This window comes from Melanotaenia boesemani, chromosome 20, assembly GCF_017639745.1.
Source record: "Melanotaenia boesemani isolate fMelBoe1 chromosome 20, fMelBoe1.pri, whole genome shotgun sequence".
NCBI lineage: Eukaryota > Metazoa > Chordata > Actinopteri > Atheriniformes > Melanotaeniidae > Melanotaenia > Melanotaenia boesemani.
The window spans coordinates 13925836-13949277 of NC_055701.1; the positions used below are offsets into that span (position 1 = coordinate 13925836).

The window sequence follows — 23442 nt, forward strand, 5'->3', positions numbered from 1 at the left end:
CATGTGTAGCGCACTCATTCACACTAGTGGCAGGTCCCACTCTTATTAAAGATTTTCTAGAACTTCCCCTGGTAGCTTTTCAATGGGAATCATAATGGATGCAAGAAGACAAAGGCTGATTGGCTGATTTTAAAATGGCCTTATTATAATTGCTTTGTTAGCATTCCATTGCAGTTAACTGATGCATAGATATTGAGTAGAGGTACGGCCCAAAGAATGCAATCCTTTGTATATTGTGGTGCATTTCTTGCTGAAGCTCACTTTCTTAATGGGATTGTTGTCAATGTTGGTTGGTAACAGCAGTGACTGGGATAAAATAAGTCACAAGATTTTTCTTTGGGCATTGTGAGGGGATTTCATTAAAGTGAGATCTTTGGTCCTTGAGTGAGTATACGAGGGTGGTCAGGTTGTTTTTACATAGCTAGGCCCAGTCATGCTGATACCAGCCACTACCAAGAAGCATTTTCACCTCCACAGCAGTTCAAATCAACAGAAGGGACTCAACTCAGCAAGAATAAGGAAAATAAATTCTGTATTAAAATGCAAAACTAATAGCAACAATACAGCTGGTCTCTATATTTTTCCCCTGTTGCATCTTTTCACAAGATGCCTGTGGGATGAGGCTTGAAGATATGACTGGCTCTCAGGAGTGGAAAATGAGGTTAAAGGTCAAGCATAAAAAGGAGCGTTTTCCCAGAGGACTGCAGCTCTAAATTCAACTCACTCTAAACTTGGATGCTTTTGCAATCATGCTTGTTTCTCTTGGCTTGCAGACCCCTTAGAAACAAAGCAAGTGACTTCATGCTCTGAATCTTTATTAAACATGAAACCAGTGAATCTTCATTTTTCCAGTAAGCTTCTGAACATAACAACACAAATACTCCCTTACAAATGTAGATGAAAATCAGTGTCATTTGATATTTATGTCTTGGTAGTTCTGTTCTCCAGTTTCTACTGTTACTGTGGAGGAATTTTGGAGGAGGACTTTTTTTGTAGTGTTGCTTTATTTAGGATCAGGTTTGAGCCATTCATTTTAGCACAGCTTCCTTAAGGTCCCAACACAACATTTCAGTCAGATTTAGGTCTGTACTCTGACTTTTTTTCTACTATTATGCTGTAGATTTGTTGCTTTGTTTTGGAGATTTTTATCTTGTTAAATGACACAGTTTCAACCAAGCATTGGATTTTTGATAGATGACCTGATTTGACTTCAGAAAACTTTAATTTATAGGTCAACTCAATAACTGCAAGGTGTCCCACTTCTGTTGCAACAACATGAATCCAAATGATTGGCTTTCCACCTGGCATTCATACTGATTTGCTGTATTTGGTTTCTTCAGATGTTGGGTGCTGCATTTTAACCAAACATCTTCACTTTGGTCTTGTTTGTTAAATGGACATTGTTACAGAAGTCCAGTGGGTCCAGATTTACAAAAATCATGCTATATTTTTTTAAGAAAAAGAAAAGGCTTTCTCCTTTCTTTTTTACATTTAATCATAATACAGCTGTTGTTTGTGGGATGCCATTTTGGATCAAACTTAGTAGTGATCAGTATTTGTCAGTTAATCTGTTATTTGACTGCTTTACACTCAGCTTACACACGGACAACAGTTTACATGTCGTTGAACAATATCTGACACCATATGAATGGCAGATCAGCTGATTCAGAACATTATTTATGGTAAATAGTGATTTCCTTATCAGTTTTTGATGAGTATTTATCACGGAGATAAAAACAGACTGCAACAGCTTCACTTCATGTTCACAGCTTCATTCAGGTTCCTTGGTACACATGCAGACTTTGTCCCATGTGTCCTACAAAGTACTCACAATTCCCTGTGTCAGACAAGACTGGCTTCAACAGTTGTGTGATTTAACCTTTTCCTGAATGAGTTTGCTCTTGTTAGTTTGACATCTTATCTCTTGAGATCGGCCTGAAAAGCTTTAGAGTTGCTTATTTTAGCTGCCTCATCATTAGAAGTGTCAAAAGTCGTCTTAATCAGGGAGTGATTAGATAAGTGAGGTTTACCACTTGTGACCTCAATGCACTAAAAGTAATCAAACTTCAAATGAATAAATCAAGTAAATCTCCAGAAAGAAGAGCAATGCTTGAATGTTTAGAGAAAACAAAACAGATCTAAATGCATACATTAATCTTTAGTAGATGATATGAAGTCTCCTAGGATTCAATCTTCTGCATTTAGGTGCACTTAAGGCTTCAGAACTGATGGGAGAGTATTGATCTGATGTGCTGCCACTATAGATCTAGAAAAGATAAATGTGTGAGGATCTTGGCCGATTGGAGGAGTATGTGACAGGCAGTTAAATTGAGATAAAAAAACTATAAGACTTGAAGTTTCTCTCACTTGACAAATGAAAATGAACTCAACAAATCATACATGTCAGTGTGATTAATTAGTTTTTATTTATGATGCACGTTAAAATGTGGACACTAATATTTTTCCATTGATGCAATAATGTGCTGAGAGTAAAATTTAGTGGAACTAATGGTCCGTATCAGCTTCAGGGCCGTGCAGTATTGAATGTGACGTCTGACTGAGTCTGACGTCATTTTGTAAACAGACACAGTCCCTTCGGCATCTGTTGTCCACTTTGCCCTTGAACAATCTTCTTTGCAGAGATCTCACCATTTATTTAATGTGCTCACATTTTTGGGCTGCTTTAGTTTCTATGTTGCTTTGTGTATGTTTTTGCATTAGTTTATTTTATCTGAAATTAATCATTTAGTTTCTTTATCCATGAGTTGATCTGTGGTTTTTGTCTTTCCGCATAATTATGCTGCATAAACTAGTGGCAAATTGTAATACTAGTATATAGGACTTTCATTTTTAGCACATATTGTAGATCAATATAAATGCCCATGAATTGTGACTATTTAGCTCAGCTAATTGCTAGTTTTGGGTTCTGGTGAAAGGCTAAGTTAGGACACTGTGTGTGTCTTACAGTACATGGAGAAATTCCCCATCTAAACAGATACACAACAAAAAATGTAGTCAAAGAAGATTTGAAAGAATTCAAACTTTGTGTATTTTGCATTTATTTTTGTTGTGTATTGCTTAGACCAGAGGTGTCCATAGTTGGCCCTCCGGGTCCACTGTCCTGCAGGTTTTGGATGGTTCCTGCAGCAGCACACCTCATTCAGATTAATGGGTCAACATGCTTGGACAGCACTTGACAACTAGCTGGTGAGGTGAGCAATTTAAGTTGGAGCAGGGAAACATCTAAAACCTGCAGGACTGTGGCCCTCGAGGACCAGACCCGGACACCCCTGGCTTAGACAAACTGATAAAGGTGGACAAAAAACACTGTGCAATATGAGTTATGAGTTATTTAGAAATAAGTAATTTGTTAAATTAATTAATTTACTGTAACAATTTCTTATTTTTATTTTCTTTGCATTCATTTTTAAAGGGCAGTTGAAGGACTGTTAATATAAAGTTTTGACCTAATCATACAAAGTCTCCGATCATTGATTGTGTACATTCAATACACACTGACTCCCATTCAGTAAAAGTGTAAAATTTTCTCCCTGTAATGAATTTATTTTGTTTTTTTAAGGTGTACAATTTGCTTCAGTCACAAATATCATCTATTATGCTAAAACTTTCCCAGTTTGAAGTGAGCTGTGTTCAGAAAAGTTCAACTGTGGGCATTTTCACTGTCAGGGTGCAGGGCTGCCTGCGGTGGTGCGTATTGATTTGTTCCCAATGTCTGTCACATCACTCTTTTTCCCTCCTCCCTATCTTTCTCTCTTCAGCCAAAAGGCTTTCGGCGATACTACAGCTCTCCATTACTGATCCAGGAACAGTACGGCTGCATCAAAGAAGTACTGCCCATCGGTGAGCAGCATAAATCTCTTCCTCATTTCAGTTCTGTGTGGGATGGAATGCATAAAAGTTAACTCCCTTTTCCCAGAACCACTTTTCTGCTTGAGCTGTTTTATAAACCTCATCCACAAGGTTTCATAAATCACAACTTGGCTATTGTGAAAGCTTCATATTGGTTTGTTGTCAGCTTTTAGTAATTTCTGTTCTGTTCTTCTCCAAAGCCTGTGGCAATAAAGTGGACCCTGTATATGAAGCCCTGAGGTTTGGGACGTCACTAGCACAGAAGGCCAAGAGGGCCAGTGGCTCTGAGTCTCCACACAGAAACTCAGTAAGTACAAAATATCAGTGAATGTTGTTGCATAAAAGACACATTATGCCTACTTTTAAACAAGTTAAAACAATTTCCAGAGGTGAAAATTTATGACATGTTTTGGTCAAAATGCTACCGGAGAGACATTACAACAGAACCCTTTTCCAGCCCTGACTCTACACCTCCATTCACACTAGCTGGCTTTAGTGGGTGTTGTGAGCTACTCTGCTTCTCTCTACCCTCCGTTTCATTAAGAGCATTAAGTACCTAGCTGTAGAGCTCACACTGACACACAGCAGACTGAGCTCAGACTACTACACACTAAACTTGAAAATACACGACTGGAAAGTTTATTTTCATTTACATTACCATGTCTGCAGGTCAGCCACAGACAGTTGGTTCAGATCCCTGTTTTATATACAGGCTTGTCATGTGTGATATCTTGATCTGGTAAGGATAGTAAAACATAGAAGAATGGATAGAAACACTAAAGGAACAGTAGCAATAGCATCATCTGAGGCTGTGGGTAGACGTAAAGATGGAGAGGCTGGATAATTTCACTCTGAGCCTCAACTGTAACATTACATTTGGCCATGAAACTGAGATCTTACTGGATGACTTACTCTTAGACCTAGAATCGATCCCAAACAAACTGACATGGTTTTATTACAGTATGTTGGTGTTTCTGAACTAGCGGTTGTCTGAGACATGCTCTAAAGTAAAAAACTTTTTAAATTTAATCCAGAAAAAGCCAACTCACTGCACTGAGTTTTATTATCTGTATGATATGACAAGACTATCCTTTGTTCAGCTACATACAACTTTTGCCCCACTTTAGCAGACAGACTGTTGCTGATTGTCTAAATAGATACCGCCACAGCACGGCTATAAACACTACCAATAAAGGCAGTGTGGTCCAAGCAAACCCCTTGGAAGCTTTCACTGTAAACGGTCATCCTAAAGCCCTGAAGATTAATTAAACTGATTTCCAACTCCTTGTCAAATCTGTTTTTCACAGCATATCAGGTCTGGTAGGAGAACTGGATATGGGCCCCTGTATGATGACATCTTAAAGCTGTTGGGTTTGGGCCATCCTTTGCTGTCCTGTGCAGCTGTTAGAGATGGGGTGTGTGTGTCAGGGGTCTGATAATAGTTTCCAAATGCACACATGTTTATTGCACTGCAGTTTTCCAAACTGATGGTTAGCCTGTGAAGTTGGCTGAGTTTTAGGTACTTTTATGCTCAGAAATTGAAGCTGATCCATCTAGACTGTAATTATCTAACAAAAGCTATTCCTGTAGCAGTTTATTTCTCCTCTCATTCATTAATCAATATCTGTCTTGATCTCACTAATCACTGCTATCCTAATTTCTGCAGACCAGTGACTTGGATAATGTTCCAGAGGAAGTTGTGGCCCACAGCAGTAGGCAAGAGCTGTCAAGAAAACACAGCGATGATGGTTAGTATCTGTTGCAGAACCATATGTGGATCTTGATTAAAGCCATGCAGTGACATATAGCCAGAATGCACTGCTCTTATTCTTCCTACTAAATAGTCTAAGAAGGTTGCAACATTAAATATTTCTCCCCATAAAACATCAAAAAAGGCTTATCTCAATTTTCCACTGAGCTGAAGTCATTCTTTTGCTGTGTTTGCTCACTTTGAGACCTTTGTGTTGCCTACAATGTTTGCCACTCTTGAGTCAGTGATAGCGGGGGTGTTACAGTGGCACAGTGGACAATAGTTGGTCTAGTAACAAAACACTTAAACTCTGAAACACTCAGTGTGGATAGCGGTTTCAAAGCAAACAGAATGCACAAATGTTTCTGAAATGTGGTTGCAATGCTGCTGAAATAGTTCCACAAAAAAGCTGCACAAACTCCATACATTTTATGCATTTATGGTTTAAAAAGTGTTCAAATGTAATGAAGTGCATTTATATCAATCAACCTTTTTATAAAAAGAAGCTTGTTTGACAATTTAGTTTGACAATTAAGGCAGTTTTGGGTTTTTGTATCTTGCAAAAATCCTTCTAAAACAAATCAAGCCTAAGGGGAGACATATTTGTCCTCTTAGACAACATTTTTTAATGAACCTTTTTGAAGTCTTAAATTATCCAGAAATTCAGGCTGAGTATGTTACATCTCACCCTTCCCTTGCGTGATGTTAATGTTTGTAGTTTTCCCATCATATGCTCTAGATTCAGGTTACAAAACAAGAATAGATGAGCTCTGTTAAACTTGACTTGGTCTTTATTCGTGCCTTGAGATGAGTTAGTTGTGAATTGGTGCCGTACTAATGAAGCTAAATTAAACTGAAATGGAAGTGTGGTGTGGGAAAGAAAAACACATGAAATGATTGAGCTGACAAAGAATGTCCCTCTTGTGAAATTTGCTGCTCTCATCCATGTCCTCCAATGACACCTTGTGATTTCTGTGATCTTTTCAGTGCCTCTCAAAAAACAAAAATGAATCTGTTTTCTCTGTTTTCTGGTAAGGTTCAAGGAATATAAAATGTGTTAGGGTTTCATTATATTGGCTAAAGAGAGTCAAATTAACTGTTAATGAGTAAGACTCATTAATAGATTTATTAAGACTGTGTTGATACTATCGTTGTTTTAATATGCTGATATTTTATTTTTGTTTGTTTGCTTGTTTTTACAGTTTTTACAGTCATTGAAAATGGAACTGAGCATTTCTACCTGCCTGAGAGAAAAACTGAGGATTTACTGGTGAGAAACTGTTGCTGTTTTTATTTTTTTTATTTATTTCAAATGGCAGTGAACTAATTGTGAGGCAAAAAGTGTTTTTTCTTTCTTGGTCTAGCTCTTTAGCTGGAAGATGTCCTTAAACCACGTCAGCTGTCACTTTAGGTTAAAACACAAACATTGTGCTTCCACTTTCATCTATGTAAAATATAGCAAAGTGATGAAATTGTAAGTATGCTAAAGAACATAAACTAATTTAATGTTTCTGAGGACCTGAAGGGAAGACATTCTGTTGAAAAGCATTTCCATTTTATGTTTTTTCCCTTCAATTTTTTACAGTGTTGGTCATTCAGCAACATGTATTATTTGCCCTGTTTGCACTGAAAAATTCTGAGAGCCGACTTTGTCCGCTGACCAGTGCTTGAACTCTGCATGGTCAGTCTGAGAACTGATACCAAGCCAGCCTGCTCTGCTCCCATTAAGCATCCTCCTCCTCCCCCCCCATTGCCTCTGCTAAATTTCCCAGGATTTTGGGAGAAAACTCTGTTCTCTTCTTACTATAACAAATCAAACCCGAGCTGACATGGCTGCTGGCCTGCACTGAGACTGAGGAGCCTTGACCTTAGTGTTTGGATCAGCTCTGGAGTTTGCGTTGCTGTAGTTCTCTAATGCAATGTGGAAGATGCAAAAATCATCCCAAAGAAAGAAAAAGGTCAAATCTCCACAAGTGTCTTATCACCTCCTGCAGAACAGTCATGAATTTTTTATGGGCAGGTTTCGTGAGTGCTCTTTCCTCTTTATCTTCAGGATGGGAGTACTCTCTGTATCAGTGTTCTGTTTCTCTTTTCAGCCATCTGTCCTGTTTACTTTTATAATTCAACATGTTTATCTTTGTTGTCAACAATAGTAAAAGACCACAGATACTTGTACATACACAAAAATAAACAAATAACCATACAAGGCAACCGCACTCACATGCACACATATACACCTATCCTCTGCAAAGCAATCTAACAGTCCACTCATCCATTTCAAGGAAGAGGTCTGAAATGCATTGTGCAGCGTTTTCAGGCTGGAGCAAGCACAGCTGGCAGCAGGCAGTTTGTCTGTCAGATGACAGGTCCATTAGCTCAGGCTGGCGGACAGACAGATGGAGGCTCTGCAGGGTAATGAGCAGAGAAAAATGCTCCGACTCTTTCTTCACCAGTGAAGAAGCCTCCATGTGCACATAAGAATCGCCATCTGCTTACACTTTTCACAGTTAGTGTTAAACAATCTGATGCTGTAATTTTGTTTATGCAAGTTTGACTTGGTTCGACAGTTTTTCTGTTCTTCAATGGCGACCTCTTTTCGTTCCAAACTTTGCCTCTATTGTTTCTAGAAGCAATCTATCATTCCCAGACAAAATCACAGTCCCCAAAAGAGCCCCCAATCAATATTTTTATATTAACACTTCATCAAATGTGTGAAACTATTGATATTTCTCTCAGGAGACCAAAAGAACAGGATGAACACTGGGCTTTCAGTCAGTTGACATACAAATCCAGATTAATTGAATTGTTGCTCTGTAATGTCCAAACAAGTAACTGTTGCTTTTTTCATGTCAGCTGCACAAATGAATACATAGCAGTTTTTATTAATATTCTAATGAATGCCCATAAATTTTACACTCTTGACTTTTAAAGGAACCTTTTTCTTTTTCTAACTCTCTCTTCATTACACTGTCCCTCACGCTGAAGGCTTCTCAGAGGAAGGGTTATTATCTTGGCTGTCCTCTGTTCCAGGCAGCAGCCACAACATCAGGTGCCCCTTGAGGCCAGTGAGCAGCTCTTAGTTAGCTGTAATGGATCACCACCGCCTAATGTTGTTGTTTTCACCCAGAGGCTGTAAAAGCAGTTTGCCTTGTGGCCGCATTTAACTCAGTTCATCCATCAGCTTGATTACCAGTCCTTGTCGGTGACACTTGGATAGCCATTTCCCTTAATTGTAGAGGCACAAAGATCGAGAACTCTCTTGATGTCCAACCAAATAGACATTATTATCATAAAAAAACTATTTCCTCCCTGTTACCAAGCAGGAAAAAGTTTCATTTGGATGATTTTCAAGGACACAGCAGGCAGAATTCAGACTCAGGATCCTGGGTGATGAAACAGGAAGCAGCACCCATCAGTTTTCTCAACTGATGTGAAGAGCGCCAAGGTGGCAGCATACCATATTTCCCAGTTAATTCTGCTGACACATCTTTGAGAACTTCCTCTCCACTTACACTACCAAATCCTGTTTTCACTTCATAGAAACCTGATCCTGTCTCTCCCACTCATGTTGTTGTTTACGATGGATTTCAAGGAACAGATTGCAGAGCAACTTGGACAGCACCTCAGTCTTTCAGTGTGCTGTAAACATAGGCCTCTTCTCCTAATGCAAATGTTAAGAGATTATTTTATGTCTGGACAGCAAAAAAACAACAGCAAACACTATGAATGAGTGTTAACATGTTTATGTCTCATCTAGATGGAGCAGAGCCAGCTTCAGAAAGACATGCTCAAACTCAACACCTATGTGGCCTTGTACAGTTTCACCGCCCAAGAGAGCCATGACCTGGAGATAAGGTTTGCTCTCCGTCTTTCTCTCTCTCACACACACACCAGTACTGCTCAGTGCAACACCTTACCAGGACTGCAGATGAAATATTGATGGCTGATTAACTCTGATGTGCCTACAATGATTTTTCTTTTTGTTCAAAATAAGAAGTAAACAAAGACCCTGAAGTTCACATGCTGCAATCTCCCGTCGCCTGTGAGCATGAGTCAGGCTCACTGTGACATTTTATATATTAACACTTTTTGAACAAGGTAGATTTAATTTATTTTGTGATCAAATGATGTGTTTCAGTTCCTAAATACTTCAGTTGCACTTTTTAATGATGGTCATTCATTTTCATTATTGACAGGACCAAATCAAGCTATGTATTCTTTTTTTTTCCCTTTTTTTATTTACAATATATTCACAATATTACAATTATTTGCATCAGCCTGCCATGAAAACTGAGCCATGTTGCTTGTAGTTAGGACTATGAATAATTGATTAAAAATGCAACAGTCAATGGAATTAAACTGTGTTTTAAGCACAAAAAATCACACATTTACAGTTTATGTTAATACTAAAGGTGCCTTCTAATTAGTGTCTTTTCTGTGCTTGATCTTATATAACTACGTGAGTCACAGCAGCACACGTTACTATAAGTAAAAACAGATTTACAAAAGAAACCAATTAGTGGCCTCCTTTTAAGTAATGCTCCTCAAAGATTTAGAGCTTTGAAGTGGCCTCATTAATGGTACCTGATGTGGCTGCCTATTAATATCTAATCAGTCTTGTGTCTTCTTAGATTTATCCTGTGAGAGATGGATGAGTTTTATCTATTTATAGCTCCCACGAGGCTGTGACACTGTGCCAGTGACTAAGATGGGACATAACGTTTTTTAAATCAAGCACTAATTTGATTTATAGTGTTTAAAATGATGAACCATTCACATTTTTCAGCCCAGCACAAAAGTAGATACCTGCATTATTTAGAAAGTCTAGATTAAAGAGGTCAGAAACATGTGTTGCTGCCTTGTTTTTATTTAAACAGTTATTTCAAATCACTCTTATTTTCAATTTTAAAATAATATTTTAGATTTAAATCTAAAATTAGATCTAAAATAAAGATTTTAAGATGCAGATTTTTTAAATTTATTCCTTTAATTTTGATGAATGTTACTTAAATAGGTATACTGACTTCAGGTTGCTCTCATTGGGTGTTATACAAGTGGTTTGGAAGCACACATTTAAATTTATAAATCCACATTTACCAAATTTAAAACAAACATTTTAGTTACATTCTAGATGCAAACCAGAAAATCTGTTTTCTATTATAGAAACACACTGACCACTCACCATGATCACTAAAAGATGAAAAACTGCCTCTAAAGTCATTTGGCTGAGAAATGATATATTTACCTTCACTATTTAAAAACAGATGGTGGTTGTCAGTCTGCTGAAAAAGTTTCACATCCTTCCTGTCATGGCAGCTCTTCACACTGAACAATAGACAAAAAAAGTAACAAAAAAGAGAAAGTGAGAAGTAAAGTGACATAATTTTGGAGTCTTAATCACCTCTTTGTTGACATTAAATAGGAAGAATATATATAAAAGTCTTTGAAAGCTTGACCAAATTACACTTCAGAAAAAGTTAAAGTTACAGCAAGACTACACAACGGGAAAACATAGTTGGGCTAAAAAAGAAGCTGAAACTACTTTGTTAGACAATGATTTGATGAAATCGCTGTGTGAGTGCTGAGCAACACCTGCTCGGTGGGTCTGCATCAGTGTACACCCACTGTGCATCATAGGTGGAGTCTGCACAATATATAAAAGTGTCAGCACATATGCTGAATGCACTGCTCAGTTCAACCATACCTCAGCCATATGGCTGATAAAACAACAGCTCTGGCTTTGATGCCAGGCAACAGTAAATTCTCAGATTCATTCGTAAACTCACAGATCTGGTTATTGTGTTGCATGCCAGGCTGCACATTAGCCGCACATGCTACTGCTGGTGTCTTTTTTTTCTGTGCTTTGTTAACTTGTCGCGATAGAATAAAGACTCACAATGCTTTCTTTTTTTATTTTTCATGTGGCACACTCCTACTATGCCAGTTTTAGCCAAATTAATACCAACTGCAAAAATATAAATAAAATCATCTTCTAAAGACTCCGGTTTTTTCTTGGCTTCAGTAGTTTAGTAGTAATTTCAATACTTAAATGACTACGCAAATATGAATGTAGCTGAACTTTAAAAAAGTTATTGCACAATCAGTTTACGCAACAGTTGATGGTTTATGGTTTTCTAACCAGTGCTGCTGGCAGATAGGAAGTGGTTTTGGCCACAGTTGGTGCATTTGTTTATCAGGCTATGAATGCTGTTGTTTCATCTATAACTAATAAAAATGACCTCATTTGATACCTCTTTGTTCTTAACATGAGTCATGTAGGTTGTTTCTCTTTGCAGAAAGGTGTTAATGGCCTATTAAACCAGCATGTTTAGAAGCTCAGGTGTAAAATATTGTAGAATAACTTCAATATAGTATTTTATGCCAGCAGACAATGATTTTGCTTATGTAATTTATAGTAGATACATAGCATATCTGTCTTACTATCTCAAGACTTCTTATGGTCTGAAGCTCAGGGTCTAGATGTTATTTCCTACCATAACCCTGATTGATTGGACATCATGTTCAACATGCTTTAAAACAGGCCCTCAGGAAAGAACAGTCCTTCAGTCTAAGTGGCAATTTGTTTCTGGTTCTCAGTGAAATCTCCTGAGGATTTAGGGATAAGATATTGGACTTGTGCACACACATACACACCCAGAGACGGTCATGCGGCTTTCCTCTTTCTTCAAGGAAAACTTCAATCCTCAGACTTAATTTGAAATTCATTGACTTCTTCTCTAAGATTCCCATCAACACCTTCCAATGTTCTTTTATGAAAGCTTACATCCAAGTTTCTCTACTCACGACAGATGAATTAATAAATCAAACAATAACACATGAAGCAAAAAAAAGAGAAAAAAAATTAATACCTAATCAAAAAGTTTCATTATTTCAATTCATAGTGAAAAACTATAATGCTGATGTGTTTCTGTTATTTCCACAGACTGATTATATGATCACCTTCCACTATGTGATGATTGTACTGATGACTTCAACAGCATTTTAAAAATAGTACATTTGGAAAACTTTATTTTAGTATTTGGAAGCTTATAGAGTACATTCTTGCTCTTCTTCTGGGAAACAAGTTTTAAGATATTTCACATGTAATTTAAATGTGAGCGCACCTTCTCTCTGCTTGACTACAGTACACAGAGCATATTCCTCAATTGGGAAAGCAACTTCTTCTTTAGAGGTTTATAGCATCTTAATGATGGTACTTCACCCTTCAATGTCCTGGTTGAAGCTGCCACTTGCACCATTTGCTGTAATAGTAGCGGCAGATTTATTTTTTTAAAAATGAGATGTCTGCTGTTGCTGTATTATTTTATCACCATGGGGAGAGATTTATAGGGAGCCTCTCTGCTGCTTTTATTTGTCCACGCTGATCAAAGACAATCATTTTCTTGTGCAATACTGCTTCTGTTTTATGTATATTATGTTCTTATTTACAGAGCAGGAGACAGGATCTTGTTGGCTGATGACTCTAACGATGACTGGTGGAAGGTAGGTATGAAAGCGACACACTGCACCATTGTTATATCTCCAAATTGTTGCTCTGTTAGTTTGCATATTTCTCTGTTTTTCTCAGAAATCCCCAAACCTTAAAAACATTTTTAAATTATAGGAAGTGAAGCAGCAAACTATGGGAGCAAGGTGCCAACTCAGGACACAAATGCATGACAGATGAATTAGAGAAACAAAGGGCAGAGCAATGACTGCTTCAGAGGCAGTGTGTTACCACTAGACCATGAAAAAACTCATCATACTTTTTAACACTTTTGTCCAGGCTGTCGATAAACAAAGACATCTGGCCAGTTTGGGCTTTAAAAAATAGACACCAAGTTGAGACAAACTTTACCACCTCATGTAACACCTCAGTGCATCTTTATGAACATTTTATAGGTGTAAATGCAGCAACAAAGGCTCTGATCATTCATACACTGGGATAATGATCCTCTTAAACCTGTTCTCTTCATTTTACATGTTTGATGAAGTCTTTTCTTGTCTTTCAGGGGGTAATTGATGACAGGATTGGTTTCTTCCCAGCAACCTTTGCTCATCAGCTGCGGCCCGGAGATCAAGTCTTCAGATGTCACAGGACGTTCATTGGCTGCAAGGAGCAAGGCCAGATCACCCTGAAAGAAGGACAGGTACCCAGGCTCATTTATCCAACATAAGAAGGATGATGACGAGTGAATGCTTTATGCTTCAGTCAGGGTAGGTGTAATATCTGAGTGGATTCAGGCAGCCATACGTGATCTGGTTTTACATCCCAGCTATTGGGAGAAAAAATGCCATCCTCTTTTCCAGCACAGCTGCTTGTTAATTACTGGAGCTTCATGCTTTTGCAGTTGTCAGCACTCACCCTCTATTAGTTTGTTTGGATCGGCTGCAGTGTAATTACCCGTGGGTATCTTTTTGAAAAGCGTTCAGATTTGGTGAGAGGTTTTCCTGGACTTTCAGTGCTTGTTGTTCAGATTAACTGTGGAGCTTTAAAGCCAGAGAGACAGAATACATGAAAGATTAATCTAGTCTTTAGCATAAGTGGTCAGACCACATATTAGTAGGGTTAAACCAAAGAGCATCAACACGATTTGGCAAAGCAAAACTCATGCTCTCATTACCACTGCCTCTAATTCATGGTCACACCTCGCCCATCAGAGCACATCAGCTTCACTTTATTCAGCAATTATTCAGCTACGTCCTGTTGCTCTCTCGCACTAGTCCCTTGCAGCCACTTTTTGAGTGACAAGCTCCACTGAACTTCACAGACAATCATTTTGAGAAAATACTATTAAATTAACATTTTTACTCAGAACCAGCCCCCCTGTTTCCCACAATGCTGTCCAGGACATGTTGGGGTTCTGAGGAGGTCTAAAGTAAGAACCCCCAGCAGAGATGAAACCGCCAAAAACATGATAAATCTGTGGCCTGTTGACTCTCTTTTCCTGTCGCCAGACCAAGGGGAAAATGTGCTCTGACCCATTGAGAAGGTCAGGGAGTAAAGTATGTGTCTTTCCTGCTGATGAAAATACCACATTTACAACTTCAAACACCATGTAGACCCACTTTTAGTCTGTTGAGGATGAGTATTCATTTTAAAGTTGTATCTATCTGTCACATAACAAGAATAATCATAACCACAAATTAACAATCTTATCTCAGTATGCAGCAATATTTGTCAGAGATTAGAACAGAAAATAATAGTAGCTGAGTACAACATGTAAAACAGAAATAAAGAAAACGTTGGAACAACAAGTGGAAAAAATGATTGCTTATTTATGAATTATTAAAAATTTCAGATCAGGAATCCAAATTATGAAAAAATGTAATATGTCCTAATAGAGAATATTTTAAATCTTGCAGCTGCAAACAGTTGTTTTCTCTGTGAAGACATAGTTGGTTTAAACAGAACGAGCAGCCTTTATCTTGCTCACAAGATCACTGTCGTTATTCTCCAGGATGGCCACATATGCGCATTTATGTGCAGGAGTGTCTTTCACTCCTACAGACTGAATAAAGTTTTCATTCAGTCTCAGTCCATTTAATTTGATTTTTGCTGAGATATAAGGATGAGGATAACATGCATCAGGTCCTTAGGTATGTCTTCTGTACAGGTACAGGTACACAAAAACCTTTGTGTATGCAACTGCAGCTATTTGAATTGGTGAAGTTAAGATATCAGTGAAATGTAGAAATTCAGTGGCTTTATTCATGTTTTTTTTTTTTTTTGCATATATATAACCACAGAAGTAACTGGACAAACCACACACCATTAAATCATCTTCCATTCTGTATAGCGATTTTTCCCAGGCAGTTACAGGTTATTTCAGCTATCTCAGGTGTTTGAGCTGCCACGTGCCAAATTTGAACACTTGGAATGAACTTGAGACAAAGAAAAAACAAAGACATGAGCCACACCTGACCATTAATCAGCTAGTCAATGAGCTTACTTGTTTTTTGTTTTGTTTTTTAGCTACAGAATTTTGGTAGATTTTGTCAGTGACATGCACCCTGATAATGGCTAATTTGGCATCGGTCTTGCATCCTATCTGTACTCTGAGCTCTCTCCAGCCAGCAAAAAACAGTCTGATGTTGACTTTTGTCTTATCTCTCCCTCTGTGCCTTCTCTCTTTTGTTTCCTCCCATCCTCTGATAATGTCGTCTTGTGTTTCTATGCTGAATTAACCATGGTACGTATTCAAAGCCAGTGTGTTGATGTCCAGTTACTAGCGTGTGGCATGGTAAACTCAGCTGTAACATGGCAAAACCTCCCGAAAGCTAAAGATGTAAAGTGTGGTTTCTTTGCCTCGGGACACTGCTCGGCAACAATGCCTCCAGGAATATGTAATAAATGTCACTGTACCATCAAAACAAGTCAGAAACTCATATTTAACGGTCAGAAAGTTACACAATGGTTGGGATGAGAATCAGCACCTCCAAATCTGAGACAATGGTCCTCAGCTGGATAACGGTCAGGAATGAGGTCCTGCCCCAAGTGGAGGAGTTCAAATATCTCGGGTCTTGTTCACCAGTAAGGGAACGATGGAGCAGGAAATCAACAGGCGGATCGGTGTAGTGTCTGGGGTAATGCAGGCTCTGCATCAGTCTGCTGTGGCAGTCTGCAGTTGTTATACTTTCCTTCTCTCACCTATGGTCACAAGCTGTGGGTAGTGACTAAAAGAACGAGATGGTGAATACAAGCAGCCAAAATAAGCTTCCTCCGCAGGGTGGCCAGACTCTCCCTTAGAGACAGGGTGAGAAGCTCGATCATCTGGGAAGGGCTCAGAGTAGAGTTGCTGCTCCTTCGCGTCGAGAAGAGCCAGATAAAGTGGCTCAGGCATCTGGTTATGATGTCTCCTGGACGCCTCCCTGTCGAGGTGTTCCGAGCACATTCCACTGAAAGGACATCCCACTGAAGACCAAGGACACCCTGGAGGGACTACATCTCTCGGCTGGCCTGGGAATATCTCAGGATTCTCCCAGACGAGCTGGCAAAGCAGCTGCCCCGGCGAACTGACCCCAGATAAGTGGCAGGAAAATGGCTGGATGGAAGTTACATTGTGCTACTTTAAGTCATCTTGGCTTTTTGATTATAAAACCACTATTGTGGAAGAAACCTGACCATACTTCAAGGTCTCAAGAACAGAACACACATTAATCTTTTTTTTTTTTTTTATTATTTTATAATTTTGCCAGCTGCTTGAGGATGGCCTGACTTTTTTTTTTTCTTTTGCTTTCAGATCTGTGTTAGCAGTGAGAGTGAGCGCGGTGGCTTCATCAAAGTAGCAAGTGGAAAGAAGAGAGGCTTTGTGCCCTGTGATGTCCTGGAAATTATCTGAGATGACGGTCGGAAATGAAGACGGAAAATGAGGGAGGCGAGCTCAGCCACAAGGAGGTGAGAGGAGAAGGAACTGGATGCAAGTAAAGGAGTTCATGTCGTCAGAGACTGGAGTTTGAACTTAAACAAGCGGCAAAGGTTTTGTCACCAAAGACGCCGCTTTGTTACAAGTCAGTCTCCCTCCCTTTTGGTAGCTTACAGACAAAAACATTGAGACAACAAACTGCTGATTGTTTGCAAGGAGACAGGGGATCACTGTGTCACTGATTTTATTTAATTTATGAAGCTTGTTTATGTTCTTTGTTTCCCCTTGTCCTCATAGCCTAATTTGTCTACAAACTGTTTCCTTTTAGAAAGGGCTGCCAACTGGCTTTAAATGTTAAAAAAAAAAAAAGGAACAAACATTCATTCAAACAAATATTTGTCAAGCTTTTAGTTTTAAAATTCTTCCAACAGATAGTTGGTTTCTTATGTTTGTACATGTATGTTCCATGAAAATGTTGAACTAATGTACACTAGTCAACAACCGCTGCTGTAGTTTCTGTCATTCTGGATGGTAAAATCTGCTAACATCAGAGGGTTATGAAAGCTGTATTAATAAATAAGTCAAAGAATAATGTAAAAACTTCTCATTTACTCCAAAATTCTGTCAAAGGAAGATATTTGAGGTTCCATGAAAGAAAAATAAACGGTTTCTATGTGTTTCTCATAAAACAGGTGAAACACAGTTCAGGTGCAAAAGGGAGATGCAGCAGTTTTTTGTTGTAACAAAAGAGACTTTCCAAATCCTCTGTGGTCCCATAAAAACATTTTCATCACACTTCACTGATTCACTGACTTAATCAAGATACAGCAGGTTGTTATCATCAATAAAATCATACCTACAATATTAATATATATTTGTCTCATTATTTACCCAGTGTAACATTTTGTATTGCCTCCAAGCTGCTAAATTTACCTCTCAAGTCTTGTCTTGAACATATTTTCTCATTGATTTCTTCTGTTTTGTTTGTCTTTCTTTAGATATTTAAGCTGCAGCCACAATCTAATCAGAGCTGAATTTGGTTTTGATTGATTCAATAGTTGCTGTTTGTTCGGCCGGCTGGGTTTGGCCTGTCAACTTCTAAGAAACATGATGCATTTCCAGTTACTTTGAAATTTGAATGTCATCAGTTTTTCTTCTGCGGTTTTTTTTCTTTCTCAGCTCAGCACTTCTTCAGATTCTAGTGAAGTTCATTTAAGTGTTGCAGTGTAGTATTCTTAGAATATCTGTTAAAGGTTGCTCTACACTGAAAATTGACTTTATTAACTGCTCAGATATGCTTTATTGAACATAATGTATGAACAAGATTTAAATGTTGTTTTTATCACAATAATAAAATGTGTCTTATAATTATTGTTGCATTACCTTTTTTTTGTTTTTTGGCTTCTTTGTTAAACAACAATTATCAAACCTTGTATGAAGTGACCATCTCCTAACATTTGCTCAAATATTTGTCTGAAAGCAGTATTTGTTGATTTAGTTTTGGCCAACCTGGGTCTTTTGGAGTTCAAAACCTTTGAAGTCATATCATATTTTCTCCGCCCACAGAGACCTTGCTCAGATTCAATGATTATAACATAATGTTTAACAGCATATAAGCCCACTTCAGTCGTATAGCTGACACAAACACAAGGCTGGAAGGTGACTCTATTGAATATGTTTTATTCCAGTCTGTGCACTGAAAAGCAGGCAATGAATAATACAAAAAACCTTAATTGCTTTTACAGATCATGGCTGTTTTAAAGTGAAACCTCCTCTCGCTGGCTAACATTTTCTCCACCACTTGTCATCACTTCTAGTTAAATAAGTATTCAGCTGTTGTAGCCCAAAGTATTCTACACTAAGCAGACAAAAAGGACCTGGCATGATAAGGGTATGATAAGGTTCTGTGCCTCATATATGTCGTAGTCTTTGAGTTCAACTTCAACTTTATCCAAATGAAATAACTTTTCATATATCTGTGATCAGCTTCTTCTTGTTGTTTTCATGTGATATTGTACTCATCACCACCTTTATAGCTTACAAAATGAGATTCATAAAATCAGTACATTTAAATTCCCTTTAAAAAATGTAAAATATACATTTTACACTACTGTTCAAAAGTTTGGGGTCACTTCCCTATTGAATCCCATGGCAAAGTGACCCCAAACTTTTGAACATTAGTGTATATTTCTGTTATATTTATTTGTATTGTAGCAACATATGTTGTCATTTTTCAGGAAAGGTATTTCTTTTTAGCAAGACAATGCAAAGCTCTGTAGTAGAAGAATCTGGGAGTTAAACTGGTCAGCATCCAGTCCAGACTGGTTTCTCACTGAAAAAATCTATTACTGTGAGTTAATAGTAAAAGATGTGTATAAACAGTATGACATTTGCCAGTTTTGAAAGTCAGTTCTAAACACTTTATTTCTTGTCATCACGCTGAAGTTCATCTGGTAAAAAGCTTAAAGTGAGTCAGGGTTTTTTTTTTCAGACTATTAGCACCTTCAGCTTGTTTATTCAGCAGAAGCAACAAACAGATGATGCATCGATATCGACGCATTGTGGCAAAGACCACAATTTCCACCCAGCATTGCTTTTCACACATTGCAAAAACTTGTGAGTTCCTATTATTTGACAAGCTAGCTGTTGTAGAGGTTCATAGGAGCGATATTCTCACTCAGAAATTATTGTTTGGTAATAAAAACATCTTTGGTATTCCTAAAACAAAAGTATAACAGAACACTCTTAAGAAGTTGACATTCTGAATCCAACAAGAGTTATTAAAAAAGCTGAAACTATAGCATTTCTCAGTTTTAGTATTTAATCTGTTTTCTTACAACTTCCTTGCTGTTTTTGAAGAAGAGTTTTAACATACAGAGATGACCTAAAAAAACACACAGCACCCATTGTTAGGTGGTGACAGCAACAGTTCAAGCACAGCTTGACAAGGTGGTGCTCAAGAGCAAGGAACTGACTTTCTTCACTGTTTAAAAAGAGTGGGGAAAGTAGCACATGACTTGAAAATAATATATTCTCAATTTCATTCTTAAACTAGTTAAAATTTTTGTTTTTTCTGTTTGTTTTATTAAAATCCAACAAAGTCAGAACTTAATGATTATGATGTACAGTAAATCACATGTTACCTATATATTGCATGGATGAGTATATAGCAGGGGTTTATATATATAATAAGAGTTTTTGTAGTAATATGATGATTTAAGAAAACTAATATTCTATGAGGACTTTAATCATACATCTGTGGTGTCCAATCTGACATAAATACCAAATAACAGCATAGTGAAGTTTTAAAATATTCTTTGTTGGCTTTAAAAGATTTGTTCACCACCTGTAAATCAGAAGGAAGAGTGTTCAAAAATCCACATTTTTAAAAGAAGGCAAAAATACCAGAGTTTGAGTAGAATTGACAATTCTTTGTTAAGCCAGTAATAAGAAAACAATACATATCTTCTCGAGAAGGAGGCCTGTTAGCTTAGCTTCTGATCACTAATACACAAAGTGTCGGGACCCTTCGGTTCAGCCAAAAGACCCGCCTAACTAAATTATCCTCCTCATTTATAGTGATACAAAGCATTGTGGCTATGTGCGTGCATGTGGTGAGCCTTCATGTGAATGTGTATTTTGCAAGGTGGTCCATCCTTCTTCCGGGAATTTGATTCCTCCAGGTCCTTCGTCTGGGGTGCGTCAGAGCTGAAAAGAAAAAGATACTATGCTCTGCTTCACTATCTTTTTCTGCCCTTCTACTGACTCCCTTGTACTTTTTCTCACAATATTCACACAAAGGTCATTCTTTTTAATAATTTCTGAGTTACTGGGAAATTCCGTTCTGCTAGGAGTGAATAGATAAGCAAAGAGATACAAAAATATTTACGATTTACTCCCTAGTGGCCATCTAGAACATTGTCAAGGCCGCTAATTGTCAGCTGTTTTCTCAGTATTGAACTCAGTAACCTTATATGAGTTTATGTGAATACACTATCTGTAACCTGCAAAGCAATGATGACAATTAAGCTGTAGTTCTATTAAAAGCAAAGCCTAATGCACGTTACTAAAATCTAAGGATAAAATGTAAATGAATAAGAATGCTTAAATGAGTAAATGAATAATAAATGAGTAAATGAATCAAAATGCTTATAAAATATTTGCAACAATAGCTATCTCAACGACTTTCACAAGCATCTGTAAATGAACCTGTGAGCAAAATAAACACAATGACTAATGTGTGAAGGGGTGAACGTCACCACTTTAACTGATGAAGCCACTGATATTACTTTAATCTAAAAAGGGCTCATGTGTAAGCAAAGGGCATTAAGCTAGATTGAATTGTTTTTGTTAAAAGTGCAATGTGTAAGAATTACTGATAACTTGTGGTAAAGATTGGAAAAAGCAATGACTTTCCAAGCACAGCTGTAAATGGACGGTGGCTGTCAGTGGCCAAACCTCTTCCAGACATAAACACGTTTTCATAGGTGCAGTGATGACTGAACATCAGGTAATTACTTTACAACTGTCCACATGTGTATTGTTTTCTGTGCTTTTTGACATGTAGCTTATTCCATTTGGTGCCCAATCACCTATCGAAGCTTGTGCTGCAGGTTCAGAGTGTTCTCACCTCACACAGAGTTGTTTGTCCATTCAGAGACACCATAGTGAAAATGTGGGCACAAATATGGCAGCTGCTATGTGTGTTAACCCATGGTTAGTAGATAGATAAATGGCTCATTCTAAAAGCATAAAAACATAACAGCTATTTTCGAAAGTGATTAGATACCAATGGAAACAATAGCTTAATTGACTTTTGATTTAGTTACACACTGCACCTCTAATTTTATAACTTGCAGTGTGTTAAAAAAGGGCCTAAAAATCTTACTTTACTGTCATCTATGAAGAACATAGCACAGAAGCTTAATCAGCTTAAAGATGAAGTCACTTATGGAAAAACAATGTGATATACTTAACTATAGTTTTATATTATTGAATATAATTAATTATTATAGGTGATTAATTGTATATTGAGCCATGTTCTCTAAATGTATGCTGCATTTTTAGCAGTTGAACATTCAAAAAGAAAATGAAGAACATTCAGGTAGATATTTCTATATTAACTGCACTTTAATGTATTTATAAAAATAGTATTGAATATTGTACTCATAATATTTTTATTTCACATAGCTAATTTGACATTTGGCACATTATCAAAACTGACTTCAACAAAAGGAAAATTTCAAACACTGGATTTTTTTCTTTTGCAGTTCATTGTATGTGTGAAAGAGTCCACAACACTTTTAAATATGGTTGTTGTGGGTGTGAACTGCAGCACAAAGACATAACTGCTAGATTAAATTGCCAGAATGATGACTTAAATAACACGTGGACAAGGCATCTATGAGAGTTTAAATGTCTCTGTATATTTCATTCATCAGGGTGAAGATTTGGAGAGATACCAAGTCAGCCAATTAAATAAACTGTAGTATTTTTCAAGGTTCTTGTGCTTTTATTGGACTGACTTCATTTTATTGCTTACAGGAGCAAAAAAATATTCCAAGTACACCATGTCCTCTAGAAAATCAGGACAATTAACAGCTAAAAAAACTGCTCAATGTCTCAACAATATTCACACAAGGAGCCTATTTAGGCAATGTCAAGTCCCATTTAATCATGGTATTTGCAGAAAAGGCTAACACTTCTAAAACAAAAATAATAAAAATAAATAAATCAGTTCTCTGGCATTATGTATCAAGATACAAATCTGATTTGTCATCTCATCAAAATAACATCAGATTAAATTAACACATTACACCGAGTCATTGTTTTTTTCTTACAAAAACTAAGATAAAATGCAAACGCAGGGCATGAAAAACTAAATACACCCTTACTGCTTCAAATTAGGAGGACAAGAAACCACCAGCAGCTGTCAACCAAGTGTATTTGAGCAAGTGATCGTCAAGTGTGTGTACACCTATATAGAAGGAAAAGTTTGTTAGTTGTACAAGTACAATACTTGAGTAAAAAGTGTGTATTGAAAGAATGCCAAGGAGAAAAGAGATCAGCACTGATCTTAAAGAAGCAAATGTTCCTACCCACCAATCTATAAGTGTTCTATAAGGCAAATTTCCTCGTTCAGTCCTCGTTCTGCAGCGATCAAGATTACTGAGATTCAAGACAGTCAGTCTTCCTAAAAGTGGTGATTATATGCAAATTTAAAATGCTGTGTTTCACTTTTTCAAGCAGCATCACATTTGTGGTGAATAAAGTGCCGATATGTTCAGTTCAGATGTAAACTGACCAAGCCATACAGCATACGAAGTCACAAAAGCAGAGGTTGAAAACAGTTAGGGTGAAAGGACAATGACCGTGAGTCATGCCATCATCATCATCATCACTTTTCTCCATGAGTAAGACAGAATTCATTTTTGACCCTTCTGTCTCCATCCATTC

The 23442-nt window shown here is 37.5% G+C and overlaps 1 protein-coding gene across 2 annotated transcripts in view; it reads left to right on the forward strand.

Moving 5' to 3' along the window:
* The window catches only part of stac (SH3 and cysteine rich domain), a 29743-nt gene extending 11420 nt beyond the window's left edge, over positions 1-18323 (forward strand). For both annotated transcript variants that reach the window (XM_041972267.1, XM_041972268.1), the window contains 8 exons: positions 3780-3861; positions 4071-4177; positions 5537-5618; positions 6823-6890; positions 9378-9475; positions 13072-13123; positions 13633-13770; positions 16864-18323. In XM_041972267.1, the coding sequence (XP_041828201.1) occupies positions 3780-3861; positions 4071-4177; positions 5537-5618; positions 6823-6890; positions 9378-9475; positions 13072-13123; positions 13633-13770; positions 16864-16962 (726 nt within the window). In that variant the 3' untranslated portion in view covers positions 16963-18323. The remainder of the gene's footprint in view (positions 1-3779; positions 3862-4070; positions 4178-5536; positions 5619-6822; positions 6891-9377; positions 9476-13071; positions 13124-13632; positions 13771-16863) is intronic.
* The last annotated feature ends 5119 nt before the right edge of the window (positions 18324-23442 follow it).